General features: G+C 43.3%; 1 protein-coding gene across 1 annotated transcript in view; it reads right to left on the reverse strand.

Moving 5' to 3' along the window:
* Positions 1–16,389, reverse strand: part of FREM2 (FRAS1 related extracellular matrix 2) — a 191,780-nt gene that overhangs the window by 10,260 nt on the left and 165,131 nt on the right. The window contains exons 17-22 of the mRNA XM_083169759.1: positions 13,963–14,155; positions 10,091–10,195; positions 8,490–8,617; positions 5,767–5,901; positions 4,380–4,506; positions 1,115–1,302 (exon numbers count right to left, since the gene is read on the reverse strand). Of these exons, the coding sequence (XP_083025885.1) occupies positions 1,115–1,302; positions 4,380–4,506; positions 5,767–5,901; positions 8,490–8,617; positions 10,091–10,195; positions 13,963–14,155 (876 nt within the window). The remainder of the gene's footprint in view (positions 1–1,114; positions 1,303–4,379; positions 4,507–5,766; positions 5,902–8,489; positions 8,618–10,090; positions 10,196–13,962; positions 14,156–16,389) is intronic.

The raw sequence follows: 16,389 nt of genomic DNA on the forward strand, positions 1-16,389 counted from the left end.
AGTACTAGTAGTAGCAGCAGCAGTAGTAGTAGTAGCAGCAGCAGTAGTAGTAGTAGTAGTATAGCAGCAGCAGTAGTAGTAGTAGTACTACTACTAGTAGTAGTACTAGTAGTAGTAGTAGTAGCAGCAGCAGCAATAGTATAGCAGCAGCAGTAGTAGAAGTAATAGTAGCAGTAGTAGTAATAGTAATAGCAGTAGTTGTACTAGCAGTAGTAGTAATAGCAGTAGTAGTAGTAATAGCAGTAGTAGTAATAGTAGTAGCAGGAGCAGTAGTAATAGTAGCATTAATAGTAGCAGCAGCAGAAGCAGTAGTATAGCAGAAGCAGTACTAGTAGTAGCAGCAGTAGTAGTAATAGTAGTAGTAGTAGTAGCAGCAGCAGCAGCAGCAGCAGCAGCAGTAGTAGTATTAGTAGCAGCAGTACTAGTGGTAGTATTAGTAGCAACAGTAGTAGTAGCAATAGTATAGCAGCAGTAGTAGTAACAGCAGCAGTAGTAGTAGTAGCAGTAGCAGCAGTACTACTAGTAGCATACCTCCCAACTTTTGATCTGATGGAGGCGGGACGGTGCTGCTGCGCCCGGGGGCGTGGCCTATACTCGCAGCTCTCCAGCGAGGCCACGCCCCCATTTTGACGCTATGGGGGCATGACCCAGAGGCTCTGTGAGCCTCTAGCCATGCCCCCAGCCCCCTGGCTGCGGGAATAGACGCTGTGCGCATGCGCACAGCATTTATTCCCCGCTGCTTAGCAGCCGACAGTGGGGACTCCCAACAGCCCCCCCTCACCGCGGGACACTGCCGGCCGCGGGAGGGACAGCGGGACAGGCCCTGATAATCGGGACTGTCCCGTTGAAATCGGGACTGTTGGGATGTATGCTAGTAGTAGTAGTAGTAGTAGTAGTAGTAATAGCAGCAGCAGTATTAGTAGCAGTAGTAGTAGTAGTAGTAGCAGCAGCAGCAGTATTAGTAGCAGTAGTAATAGTAGCAGCAGTAATAGCAGTAGTAGTAGCAGTAATAGCAGTAGTAGAAGCAGTAATAGCAGTAGTAGTAGACAACGATTTATTCTATTGTATAAGACACATGCAACCAAAACAATCATATACAAGACATTAAACTTACCAGAATTTTGAACTGATACAGGAGAGATGATGAATCAGCCAAGCAGCCATATTCATAGCCTGATGGATTATATTTTGGGACATATCCATCTGCTCCAGTACAGAGGAAAACTTTCTCAATGCTACAGTAAAAAGAATTACCCAGGTTCTGTACAGGATCCACCATGACACGGCCATAGATGGTGTCACCTGAAAAAAATACATCAAAATATGAAATTTACTGGCATAGTCAACGTGGTATATTGAGGCTCCAAACATATATTAACATATTAAGGATTTGTGTTATGCCCTTTAGTAAATTAACCCAGTTGATATAACGATCAGTGGTTCTGGATTATTGCCAGTATGGTGCGATGGACACCTAGCTCTAAGCACAAAACAATTGCACATGTGTTATCAACTAATCTGCCAGCGCATGGGGACACGCCCCCTGGTGTTTATAGTGAGGCTTCTCCTAGCAAACAGTGCTAGGTGATTATTCTGTGATCTTCCTCAGAGCACAGCCTGCATTTATCTAAAATTGACTTTGGCTTTTTTGTTTTTACCTCCAGCTCTTCCCTGACACATTTCCTGCCTGCTCACTGTTTTAATCATACCTCCCAACTGTCACGATTTAAGAGGGACTGTCCCGATTTTCGGGTCCTGTCCCGCTGTCCCACCCGCGGCAGGCATTGTCCCGCTGCGGGCGGGGTGGCAGTTGGGAGACCCCCCAATCTAATAGAATAGACGCTGTGCGCATGCGCACAGCGTCTATTCTCGTATGAAAATGAGGTTGCGGCTAATTAGCATAAGCCGCGCCCTCATTTGCATACGCCCGCCCCCTTTTCGGGCGCTCGCGCGGCTTCGCCGCGCGCGTGTCCCTATTTATGAAGCAAAGAAGTTGGGAGGTATGTTTTAATTACCATGTACTAAACAGATTTACTATGTGACCATGCATTGCTTATCTCTTTGGCTGCATTATTATATAATTATGTGTAAGCTATTTCGATCATGTGTTTTGTTCTATGGTCTATCCCACAACAGTTTGCTACTTAAGACGTTTAAGCCTCAAATTAAAAAAAAGCAAAGATTGTATTTTTTATTTATTTATTACCAGTTATTTATATAGCGCATACATATTCTCCAGTGCATTACAGAGAATATTTGAACATTCACATCAGTCCCTGCCCCAGTGGAGCTTACAATCTATATTCCCTACCACATGTACACGCACACACAGACATTCTAGGTTAATTTTGTTGGTAGACAATTAACCTCCAAGTATATTTATGGATTGTGGGAGGAAACCGGAGTACCTGTAGTAAACCCATGCACACACGGGGAGAATATACAAACTCCACACAGTTAAGGCCATGGTGGGAATCGAACCAATGAAATCAGTGCGGTGAGGCAGTATTACACCGTCCATATTGCCTATATAGCAAAACACAATCTTTGCTTCTAAAATCATTGCTGTATTCAGGTGCATACACACTAGACGACATTTTAAATGATATGCATGAGAACAGTCATAACATAATTTTCATGTTTATTGTCCTGTATGTATGCACTATATCGTTAACGATGGGTGATCCTCTGTCTTATATGCAGCTCAATTTTGTCATTATTTGACAACTATTTGCATGTCGTTCAGTGTGTATGCTGCGAACGATGTCATCATATACCAGTATTTTAATCAAGTAGAAACCCAACATGTTGCTAAATATTGGATGACTCCTGTATAATCGATGGTCACTTGTGTAATCGCTTAGTGTATACGCACAATATCGTTTGTCAGGAACTCCGGAGAAGTTCAAGTGAAATCGTCAGCTGATATCATTCATGGTGCATGTTGTCTAGTGTGTACCCAGGAGCTTCAAAATGCCAAGATGGAGCACCTTTTGAAGGCACAACGTAGTACATAAACTCAATAATCTTTTGACATTTCTACTTCTATTATTGTAGATATTAAAAGGCCAATTTAAACTCTAAAGCAATTTAAGTATTTCACCTCACCATGGAGGGATTTAGACCCTCATAGCACTTTCCCATAGAAAAGCAAATTACCGGGTTCAATATTTCTAGCTGGTAATTTGCTGTTCAACATGGATCCTTTTTGTGTGTTAAAGGGTCAACCCAGGACACAATTCCTGTGTCTTTGACCAGGAAAAAAAGCAGGGTTGGAGACCCGGGAATTTCATCCCAGGCTGACCCTTTCACACAGAAGACATACCCATGTTAATCAGCAAATTACCGGGTAGAAATATTTAACTTGGTAATTTGCTTTTCTGTGTGAAGGGGGCTCAGCCTGGGACCTGTAAAACAAAACAACCCGCATTTGAATGTCCAGTAAAGGCCGGGATTTAGGGACATGTCTGTCTGAAAGTGGTATCATTCAAATGTGGCTAGAGATGTGCCCAGATGCACAAAGTATCGATGTTCAGTACTATGTGTATGCGCCAGACCCTTTCAGTGCACACGGAAATGGTTCTTGTAGTGAAGGACGCAAGGACGGCATCAGACTATCAGTGATAGACAGTCTGATGATGTTTGGAAGCAGGAGGCGGTGGCGACAATCTCAGTGTGTGAAAATGGAGACATGATGCTTCCATTTACAGGGAGGGAAGAGGCCAGGATCTCCACCATTACATGGAGATTACCTAGCCTTTGTGCCCGGCAGCTTACGCATCTCCTTGAGTGCTGCAAGAAGCCAGCTAGTACCAGGCGAGATCCGATACTCTGTGGTGTAACTAGATATTTTTAGGCCTCATAGTAACAGCTTGTAAGGGCCACTATGTACTACCCAATGGTGACAAATGTATATAGCACGTTACTTTGACAGGGAAAATAGGCCCCGTTCAGCTGTGGGCCCCATAGCAGCTGCACTCCTCGCCCTTGCCGATACAGCATCCTTGGATACAATTTGGATCAGCAATGCTGCAGGAGGTGTGAAGTTTATTGCTGCATTATCGTATTAGTGCTCTTGCTTCTGCTTCCATGTAAGCAGAAGCAATAGGTCCTCCAACCACATCTGAATGCAGGCCTTACATCTCACTAGAATGTTGTTCCTTATAACACAATCATAAAATAATTTATCTGAGACCCCAACATCAGGAAAGTGCCAAAGTCCAACAATATAGGAAAATAATAATTGGGGCTGCGATAAAAACTATACCTGCAGATGGATTTTTCTGCTCAGTGTGGTAGAGCGGTAATTCCCATTACCACTCATGCAATATATTGGTTTAAAAACAAATAATTAACTGGCAAGTGTGCAATTCTGATACCTTCTGTAAAAGCGATGTCACTCTCTTGTCCAAATCCCATTGAGCCATCAGACAACCACAGGGACTTTTTAGATAACAGAAGCATCTGGGTATTCAGACTAAACTCTGTAGCTACTGGGTCGCTGACCTGTTATGGAAAAATAAGCGAACATGAGTCATCTGAACAGAACAGTCAGCACAGCTACATATATGGTATGACTAATATATGATATTATAGTATAATGGTGTTTATGTATCAAGTAAGTGAAACAAGTGGGGAAATAGGCCAGTGGAGAACGTATGCTTAGAAACCAAGCAACTTGCTCTCATGACTTAAAATACTTGATAAATGACTCCTGGAAGGTGTTTGGTTGCTATGGGCAACTTCTCTAATGGTCCAATTCTCCATTCTTTTTACTGCTTGATACATCAACCCCAGTGTCTCCCGAGTCATATAGTGTCACACTCCAGGAGGTACTATAGATTTACTTCCAAATTAGACAAGTGATGTTGGCAGGGCCGCTGAGAGGTATGCCTGGCCCCGGGAAACTTTTGGGGGTGTGGCCTAATTGCGGGAGGCGTGGTCACCTACCACGATTAGGTCACCCCCCCCAAAATGTTTAGGGGTGGGTGAAAAAAAAACAGTCTAAAGTCGAGGGGGGGGGGGGGGGGTTTGTCATGGTCTCCCCCCTCAGCAGCACCACACACATACAGCAAGTGCTGTGCTGGTAGCAGGCTCAGCATGAGCTCTCACGCTGTCAGACTGCCCCCCACCCCCCTCGGCGGCCCTGGGTGTTGGTGAGAATTCAACCAATAAAATCATGCCTATCATTTTCTAGTATGCAATAGAGAAATGATAGGTAGAATCTTATTGGTTGCTAGTAGCAATAGCTCAACTTAACTTTTTTAGAAGCTTTAGTAAATCTACCTCTAGGTATTGATGAACAGGTCCTGGATTTCCAATGTCAATATTCAGATTTGTGGCTTTGTTAACAGCAAATAGTTTCACAGCTGGCCATACATTTTAATACTTGTGTCCAATTTTCCCCCAAACTTGGGTAGTTTCAGTGGACACAGATGGATAAGTAGTTTGTGCCAAATTTTATGATTGTGATCTACCAGAGACTGCGGACATATTTGTGGTTATTGTGTATTTGTATCTTTCAGGCAATTACATTTTTTCAGTTGTTTTTGGCAATTATTAGTTTGCAGTGTGGGGAATAATTCATGCTGATTGTATGGTTTGGGGAATTTTGAGATTGATGATTGATGAATATTCGAATAATATTTACAATAAATGTTTTTAATACTACAAACATACGGTTTACATTTTACAACAGAGTTCATTATATTCTGTCACTGAAATACAGAATCATTTCATTTACACTTTGCTTTAAGTTTGCGATACCTGTTGGAATCTGATGTCAACATCAAAGGTAATTGGCTCCCGAGGGTTACAGACAGTTGGGAAACTGTATTCCTGGTAGGGAGCAGTAGTGCAGGGTATGAGTTTAACTGTGTAAGTTCCAGAGTAGTCCCGGACCTGGGGAATAAATCATCAACAAGCTGATTATATGAAATTGTCTGGACATCGAATTGTGTTTGACACAAGCATAGACTAACAAGTAATTCATTCCTATGCCAATATGAAAATTATAAATGCAACCTTCTAGGTTAATTATTCACATACTGATAAAGCTGAGATGTATATCTGAGTTGCCTTACATGTTGCAGGTTATGTTTGAAAACTGACAGGGGCTGGTTGGTTGGTACATTATTTCTCAAAATGTTATCTCCAAGCTTTGATAAAAAAAATCCTTAAAAGTTTTATTTTAACAATTTCCTTAAAACAGATTTTGTTTTGTTAGCATACAGTGACCATGGCAAATCATGATGAAATGAGTGCAGAAAGACCTTTCCTAGTTTGGCAGCCCTCTTGGTCTTTCCCTCTTGGTGCCCCTCTGACAGCTGAAGCCTGGTGGCCAGTGCTTCCACTGCCTCTTGGAATTACACCACTGATGGTGCCTTAAGTTCAGTTTCCTTAAATAATAGCTACATCCTAAAAGTGATATATTCCTATTTGATACAACAGGGGCTGATTGTAAGTCCCATGCAAAGTGGCTGTAGTTGGGGCCAGCAGTGGAAGGCGGATTTTCTTCCTTCTGATAATGGGCCAGATCACAAAGCTTGAAAAGTGATAAAATGGAGAGTGATAATCTACCAGCCAATAGCTCCTAACTGCCATGTTACAGACATTAGGCAGATTTATTAAGCCTGGTGAATAGATAAAGTGGTGATAAAGTGGAAGGCGATAAAGAACCAGCCAATAAACTCCTAACTGTCATTTTGTAGACATAGCTGATTGGCTAGTGGGTTATCGCCTTCTCTTTATCGCCACGTTTTCTCTTCACCAGGTTTAATATATATGTCCCTGTGTTTGAAAAATGAGAGTTAGGGGCTGATTGGTTAGCGGTTTATCACTCTCTGTTTTATCACTTTTCAAGGCTTAGTACATCAACATTCCAGTTATCTACATCTGACTGGATACCACTATCAGAAGACTGACAGAAGGATCCCAGTGTCCAGAATCCCGACACATCCCAAAAGTAAATACCGGGTTTGGGGTTATGGTAAGGCACTGTGGGAGGGTTAGGATGCAGGGGGATTATGGTTAGTCTTCTGGAGGGATGGTTAGATGTTAGCCTGTTAGAAAGTGAGGTTAGGTACAGACCCACCAACCAGTTCCTCCCCCCATTACATTAACCTTTCATGCTGTAAGACAATGTCCTCGAGAAGAATGGGGGAGTGCTCTGTTGCAGCTTGCACTCCAGTGGATGCTTAAGGATATGTGTCTACCAACTGTCTTCTTGAACTATGTTTATGAACAGTAGATCAGAAAAAAGAAGAGCTAAAGGCAGGAGCAGTGGCGTAACTAGGGCTCCGCAGCCCTAGCGGTGGAGGGGGGGGGAGCCAGCGCTACAGCGGCGCAGGACAGGGCCTGCCCTACTCTTACACTGGGTACCCGGGTGAGTATAGAGCCAGACCGGCAGCAATAACTGTATGACAGACAGCGCCATTTCTTTTAAAATGTATTTACAGATTATGGAGAAGTGGCCGTAAGCTAATCGGAACTCGGAGCTCTGCAGCCAATCAGGCAGCGGCGGCTCCTGATTGGCTGTCAAAACATGAGTTCCGATTGGCTCGTGAGCCAGCTAGTTCGCATTTGAAATGGCCACAATGGTCCGGGACCAAGGAGCAGCGGCACCAGAGACCGAGGAGAGCAGCAGAAGCAGTGGCGGCTGCAAGCCAAGGAGAGCATCAGCTACTGGAGGCCAAGGAGAGCAGCGACTGCTGGAGACCGAGGAGAGCAGTGGCAGCTGAAGGACGAGGAGAGCAACAGCAGCAGTGGCACCTGTGAACCAGGGAGCAGGAGAGGAGTGGCAGCAGGGGAGCAGGAAAGCCGTGAGGGTGGAGCCGGGGAACGGGAGACCTACTGATCAAGGTGAGAATGAAACCTGCATCCTTTCCCCACCCTCTCCTCTTCTACCTGTTAGCTTGTCCCCCATCAACTCACCCTCTCTCGCCCCGTCAGCTCGCCCCCCATCACCTCAGACCCCGCCATCTCACTCTCTCCAGTCACCTCACCCTCTCTCGCCCCTGTCAGCTTGCGCCCTGTCACTGGCAACAAGCATGCAATTGCTTAGGGGGGGGGGGGGGGGGGTAGAGCACCAGAGACTTTATTGGCTGGTGGGCGCAAAATTTCAAGTTATGCCATTAGGCAGGAGCAATCCTAAGATTCACCAGTGACTCAATGATGGCTCAAGGATGAAAGAGCATCAGGACACCTGACTGCTGGGTGAGACTATCAGAACCCTTATCAAGCCCAGCTGATGAGGAAAAGGCTTTGGCTATATGTAAGTTCTCTTAAGAGATCCATCTCCTTGGACTGTTAGAAGTTTCATGTGATCTGGTTTTGAGTGCAAGTAAGTAAAATTATTATGTCATTTTAACAAATCTAATTCCATTTAATTGAATTTACCCCCAAAAAACAACACTTTGCAGGTCACTTGTGTTTCCTATGTCAATATAAAGAACCTGATGGTTATACATATAAATCTTGTTTTCACTTACTGCAAATTCCGAGACAAAGCTCCACTGCTGCATTGGTTGATTATAAGTTGGTTCAGTCCGCACAAGGCTGAGGGTAAATGTAAGCTCTGGTAGGTCGGCTGACATGATCATTGAACTCAGTGAAGTTCCTAGATTAAAGACATTTTAGGACAGAATTTAGGTTCCCATGAATTCATAAATAAATAAACCAATATATACAGATACGGTGATGACGCAGATATTATTTTACGCTTAAGTTATTTCCCACCCCTCCTATTCAGGTCCCACTACTAGTCACTGGTAGGGCACCAATCAAAAAGTCAATGATTATGCATACATAATGTAATCTTATTATGCTTATCTGAGATCTTTGTTTCAAATGACTTTCCAAAGGCTGTTCCGTCTTTTGAGTTAAGCCCGGGGGATGAAAGACAACTTTGATGGTTTGGATCCTATAAATAGACCCTCATGCCAGATGCAACAACCCACGAATTTTGTAACATTTAATGTACTTCATTGACTTAAAAAAAAAAATGGTATTAAAAAAAATGCTCAGATGCACTAAGATTCAAAAAGTTATAAAATGGAGAGTGATAAACAGCCAGCCAATCAGCTCCTGCCTGCCTGCTATGTATGGAGCTGATTGGCTGGTTGTTTATCACTCTCCATTTTATAACTTTGGAAGCTTAGTGCATCTGGCCCACCATCTTTATGAATGCAGTATGGCCCCACTATAGCAAGAGGTGATCAGCCTCCAGACTCACCACACTAAAGGATGTGAGCTCAACATTAGTAGCAACTAGTGGAAGTCCGTCTTGCTCTTCCATCCTACGCATTCCGTCTTAACATGGCTACATCAGGTGTATATGTAATGGAAGATAGGAATTAAACTATGATTTTCACTGGAAATGTGTGGCCCTAATCCTATCTGCAAACACTTAAAGAGTTTTAAGTAAGCATCTTTTTATATTGCACGATAAGTGTCCCCAGTGTGCTTTTTCTTGGGTGCGTCTGGTATGATATATGCATCTGCATTGTGTATGCATACAGAGTATGACCACACCTCTTCTTTCCATATACCTGGGTATATGGCTGGGTATAGCCATGAACATTAATCAGTATGTGCATGCACAAGCATACACACGCGTACACAGGCGCACTCGAGCATTCGTGTTTGTTTGGCACCCAAACGCATGAGTGCTCCAGACCAGCCCCAAACTTCTGCATGCGGAGACAGGGGATGCATAGCGGTGGAGGGGAGTGCTTGGCGGTAGCGGAAGGAAGTGCTTGAGAGTGGCGGAGGGGAGGGTGCAGCGGCAGGGGCACTGGGGTATGATTGCAGGGGGGTTGGTGAATGACGGGGGGAGGGAAGTGATGGAGAGGTTGCTGCCAGGTGGTGGTGCGCCAGTAGTGCACCGCTAGAAGCACCACGGCATATGCTTACATATCATGGCATGCCCGGAAATTTTCTGGGACAGCCTGCTGCCGCAGCGCAGCTCAGCCTGTAAAATTTCCGGCCAAACCACTGAAGTGGTAAATCCAGTAAACATTTTTGTATTTTTTTAATACCCTTTGATTCACTATTGCTTATATATCACAAGTTTGATTCTTACTGTTCTTACCAGGATGTGACATGACAAAGAGACCATTGAATCGAGCCTCTGTTTTAAAGTTGACTACCAAACGACCTTCTTCATTAATGCGCATGCTGGTAGGGTAGAGAGAACCTGAGAAAAATAACATGTAATAAAATTTTTACTGTTATGTTTACTGTGTTAAAGTATTATTTTATAATCAGCACTAAAACCAAAATCAACAATCAGCTCATGTTATTTTGGGTTGTACCCACTTGTCGTCAGCAGATGTCACTGTTGCTACGGCAACACATAAAATACTATATGCAAATTTGGTATATGGCTCTACCTGTAGTCCTGGATACATCATTGGCTTATGGCAGGAATGGGGAACCTTCGGCCCTCTAGCTGTTGTTGAACTACACATCCCAGCATGCCCTGCAACAGTTTTAGAATGGCCAAATAGCAAAACTGTAGCAGGGCATGCTGGGATGTTCAACAACAGCTGAGAGAGTTGAAGGTTCCCCATCCCTGGCTTATGGGAATATATAAGGAATTACTTACATTTATCTGCACACAATTCCCAAAATAAAACATTGGGCCCTAATTCATGTTTGTACCCAATGGCTGATTATCATGCTACAGTAACTGGCAGACTGCGATCCTGCTCGCAGGAAGTGATTGTCTGCGGTGAGCTCGTACTTTCAAAAACTTGGCGCCAGCACTGCTACTGCCGTGTCTAGTCTGCATAGCCATAGACCAGTGGTGACTAACCTTGACACTCCAGCTGTTGTTGAACTACACATCCCAGCATGCCCTACATAAATTTTAGCATGGTCAAATAGCAAAACTGTAGCAGAGCATGCTGGGATGTGTAGCTCAACAACAGCTGGAGTGCTAAGGTTAGCCATCACTGCCATAGACCAACCCTTAGGCCCGATGTCCCACGTTTTCGCATAAAAGCTACATACACAATTGCAATAGCAATGCGCATGGTGGCCATCTGTTTTTATATCTGGGTGGCAGTTTCACTTGTTAACATTGGGTTAGATGTATGAAACAGTAATGCAGGAGAAGTGAGCCAGAGGAAAGGGGCCCATGGCAACCAATCAGCTGCTCTGTATCATTTGAGGGGACGCAGAAAACTAAGCAAATAGCCCAACTAATATATAAGTACCAAAATATTTCTTAATGTGCAGCACGTCCAATCTCTGATCGTTTCAGATATCAAATACATGCCATATGGTCCAAATTGTCGAAATCGGGTGAAAACAGGCTAATTCGCACAAGTGTATGGACCATTAGAGAGGTTATTGAAATGAATGTCATTAACTAGTCCTGTAACTTAAGTCTAAAATAATGAAAATAAGTAAATAAGACAAATGACACATACTGTAGACCATACTTGCCTACTTTTGAAAACTAGTTACAGGGAGATTATGGTTGGTAGTAGAATTTTACAAAGCACCCCATTGACGGGGTGTGCCCTGCTCCTCCCAAAGGGCGTGTCTAGTTCAATACATGGAGAGATTGTGAAAAGAGTTTGTGAACGTGGCACCTAGAAGCGTGGGTGTGTACTGCTACATCTGAGGGGAATCTTATAAAATTACTTATACCCAAATGTAGATGAGCTCCAAAGCAGTTAGTAAGAGATACTATACTTGGTAGAGTGCTGGGAAATGGTGCTGATGATTCAGTGTAAATGTATCTGTCTCTCATTCCTTTTTTCCTCAAAAATGTAACTGTGTAATGTGGGCTAGGGGAAATGAGGGAGATTGCTAGACTAATGAGGGAGAGAGGGATATTGCTACTATTTCAGGGAGTCTCCTGTAGAATGCAGGAGGGTAGGCAACTATGCTGTAGACTAAGCTAAATTAGATATTTTATATATAGTCCTGGAATTTCAGATATCTGTTACACAACCAGATGTCATGTGAGAAAAGTGAGTACATTATAGGATCTATAGGTTCTAGAACAAACTTTAGCAGCAATAACTAATCTTTTTCTGTAGGAGTTTATCAATCTCTTAGATGGTATTTAAGGAACTTTGTCCTAGTTACCAACATTGCTTCAGTTCATTTATTTGTGAAGCATTTGTGTATGCAAATAGTAGCTTTCTTAAGGTATTGCTGCAGCATTTGAAAGGGGCTGATGTTTGGACTTTGACTTGGTTCGGCACGCACTCGCTTTGTCACATTTTTTTTTAAAAGCCCATGATTTTTTTTTTGAGTATATTTAACCATTCGTTATAAATTTGCTGATGTGCTTCGTACAATTGTTGTGTTTACGCTTCTGCTATTATGCTTAATCCAATTTCAGAATTTCAGTTACTGTGGCTGCATAGCAATCCCTACTGCATGTGCAGTGCGGCCTCTGGCACAGTCCCAGGGTGTACTGCACATGTGCATACTCCTGTGTAAAGGGAGCCAGACCCATTTTGCCAATGATTTATCTACTGCTCAAGCACATATCCCCTGGAAAGTAAAGCCGCTGCCAATTTCCTGGAAATTTCTTCTGACTCAACAGCCAATGCAGTAGATATTTTTCTGAATGGGTACAGGGTGCATACCTCCCAACATGACCCTCTCCAGGAGGGACACATTGCTCTGCTCCTGCACTTTCCTCTTAATGTATGATTGCCATCACCTGTGGTGAACAGGGTAATTGCTAGAGAAAGGTGCTTCAACACAGTTTACGGCAATCATACATTAAGAGGGAAGTCCAGGAGCAGAGCAATGTGTCCCTCCTGGAGAGGGTCATGTTGGGAGGTATGCGGGTGCGCTGTGTGACCCTGCCTCATATTTGTTTAAAAAAACACAGGCATTTTTGCACAAACTCCTGAACCTCTGCACCCTATTATCTGGGGGTCTAGCTTTTAGCCATGCGGCTCTGACTCTATGGAACTCACTTCACCGCACAGTTCGAGAGACCCCACTCTAGAATCCACCAAAAACAGACTCAAGACTTTCCTGTTTACTCAAGCATTTCTATAATTCCTTTAAGTATAGTTTTTCTGTACTTCATTGTTCCTGTACTGTATTATGTTCATTATATATGTTAAATGCCTTGAGTCCTACTGGAGAAAGATCTATATAAATAAAATAATAATTATTTATATGACATTCACCCTGCATAGTGCGTTTTACTCACTATTTTATATTGATTTTTGTCATCTTGCAAATTGTCTTTAAAAATACACAAAGGCCGTCCAGTCAGGGAGATCGGTTGAAGAAAATGTCCACATTACTTGTGTATATACTGTGTGTGTGTGTGTGTGGGGATGCACTAACATCCACCGCCCCCACATTGCTGTCATTCGCCAGCTAGCGCATTGTTAATAATTGCATATGCACTAACACAGTGGTTCTCAACCTAAGTCCTGAGAATCACATTTTTCAGGTCTCCTCACAGAATCACCGGTGAAATAATTAGCTCCACCTGTGGATCTTTTAAAATGTGTCAGTGAATAATGAGTGCAACTGTAAAACATTCACTGTTGGCGTTACTTGAGGACCGAGGTTGGAGAACCAATGCACTGACATATAACATTATTAATGCAAATGACAGCTCTTGCGATAAGAGCTGTCCTTTGCGAAGCCGCTCTGGTGCTAGATTTCCGAGTCTAAGACCCGGGAGTCCCTCTACGCATGCACAGTGTAAAGATGTTGGCAGCAGGGCATGCTGGGAGGTATCCAGGACAGATCTCTCAAACACCGCGGCCGAGAGAAGCCCATAGGCTTCTATAGAGTAACGCCAGCTTTTTCTCTAGGAGAACCCTTTGCATTACTAATGGCATTAGTTAGTACATAGTGATGTAGTATACTCGCGATGGGAAGGGTGAACGATCTTGCATATATATATATATATATATATATATATATATATATATATAATTATTATTTGGTCACTAAATCATTTACCTTGTAATTCTGCTTCTGGAGGACTGCCAATACCGTCTTTCCACAAGATGGCAGTGTCGTACACAAATGTCAGACGAAGCTCAGACTGCAAATCAAAGTGCTGCCATCCACCAACTCCCACCGGTGAGTGAAACACGTAGGACACATACAGAGGCACCCGCAGGGTCACGTAGGACTGCACAAGATTCAAGACCTTTAACCAGAAAGAAACACATCCACTTTACAAACATGATATATTATTTCTGTGACATTACAAATCCAAATACATCCTGAGGAGGAAACCATTCTGCAAAGTCTGCGGTTTTGTAAAAACAAATGTTAAGTTGCTGTAAGTTTTTTTTTTTTTTTACTTTGAGGTAAATGAAAATAAACAGCAATACAGATAATTACGTAAAAACTAAAATAGTTTGGTATAAAAAAAGGGTCAGAAAAACCCTGAATAATGCTGAATAATAATAAATTCTAACAATGAATTTACCTATTCATTTGTTACTTTTCAACAGCCTAATATAGAGTAAAATGTATACCTGCTAGCTGCAGGTATAAGTCACAGCAGGGATGGTAATTTGTGACTGCAACATTTTTAGCTCACGGTGAGACACCTCAGGTGTCCTACAAGAAGCCCAGTCCCAGTATATTTGTACAAATCTCTCCCACTTCCTCTTTTGGTGCTCAGACTGCAGCTGCCGGTGAGAATACATACTAGACATAGATTTATCTTTTCTTCTGTGCAGACTCTTTAAATTCACCATCGGTACTCTCATGCTTAACAGACCTTAACACTTAACTTACTAACTTATCTAAAAATAACGACACGGACGCAAGTGCTGGCGTTTCAAAATAATGAATGTCAAATTTATTTTTGACAACAGACTTAACTATATATATATATAAAGAACGGTCAGATTAAAGAAAGGGGGTGGGTTAGGATCACCAGACCATTCACACACCGCTGGTGACCAACTCTCCTAGCCAACCACCCGGGTCGGTGGTGGCAGCCATCTTCCGTGCATAGAAGTATGGCTCGTGACAATCGATGCCTGGAGAGCTCACCCACTAACCTACACACATTCCATCTACACAATTGACCGTTCTTTACCGCCGCCCAAGTGAAGAAAATAGAGACAGAAAATAGGGATGGGAGGGTGGGAAAAATTTCCAGAGAGGAAGCTGATCTCTAGTCACCTTCTGCCCTGCTAAACTCCTCCCTTGACACCCATTGGCTGCCAGCCGCAGACCTATCTGTCCAACACTGCTACCTCTTCCCAGCATGAAATCCCTTTGGTGATTTATGTCACCTCCGGCTTAATCAGCCATCGGTGTTCCTATCTATAGCTGGACGACTTGTATATGACCTGATCGTATGCAGGTTATGGAGCTGTCGAACGAGCGATGGTATGTGCTTTCGGTCTAACGTCGTTCAAAGTGTATGGGGGGGGGGCCTGATCTTCACTTGTTCTGGATTTCCACTGATGTCAACACTCAGACTACTATCATCACATGCCCTCTATGCCGCATGGCTTGTCCCACTTTTTGTTACTACACTTTCACAGTATTATACCTGCTGGATGCTCTGCTCACAATTAACCAACCAAAGTGGCTGAATTGACTGGTTGGTCCCTTAAACCCCATACACACAGGGCAACGGGAGCCCTGTGCTGAGCGATGTAGTTTCGCACAGACCGCTCAGCACACATCGCTGACACACATGCTATGCACCGGCAATGTGCTGCTGACCAGCACTCTCTGGTGAGAACACTGGCGATTTGACTCGATTTTGACTGCATAAAGGTGGGTGTGGATGGTGTGGTGGACAGTGTCTAGGTCAACAATCAATAGGTCGACTCTATTGGTTGAAAGGCAGAAGGTCGACACCTGAAAAAGGTTGACATGCATTAGGATGGTCAAAAGGTCGACAAGCAAAAGGTCAACATGGAAATGGTCGACATGGGAAAAGGTTGACACGTGGGTTTCTTTTTTTGTGTGTGTGTGTCAGTGTTAACAATGGACACCGTATTAGTGTGCCGGCTCACTGCGCTCACCATGCTTCGGGCACTATTATATTCTCTCTCTCTATGCCCACTGATGGAAAAGTATGAAAGTCGGTTTAAAAAAAACCTCATGTTGACCTTTTTTCATGTCAACATTTAGCTTGGACCAATAGTGGTTGACCTTTTGATTGTCGACCTAGACACTGTCAACCTAATGACCGCATTTCGCTCGTGTACTAATGTATTTATTTTATATATTGTGTGAGCCTTGCTTATCTAGATAATTATTGTACAGTTGTTCCCGGTGTTCGGGGGACCTCTTGTAACCAATGAGAGGCCAGCTGTCTGTGCTGACAGTAAGTGCAGACTCTGTGGAGACTCAGTAATTCAGTTTAGCTGTGCTGCTAATCAGGCTGAGCACAGGTGCAGTGTGACC

This window comes from Crinia signifera, chromosome 2 (assembly GCF_055691185.1).
Source record: "Crinia signifera chromosome 2, ASM5569118v1, whole genome shotgun sequence".
Lineage (NCBI taxonomy): Eukaryota > Metazoa > Chordata > Amphibia > Anura > Myobatrachidae > Crinia > Crinia signifera.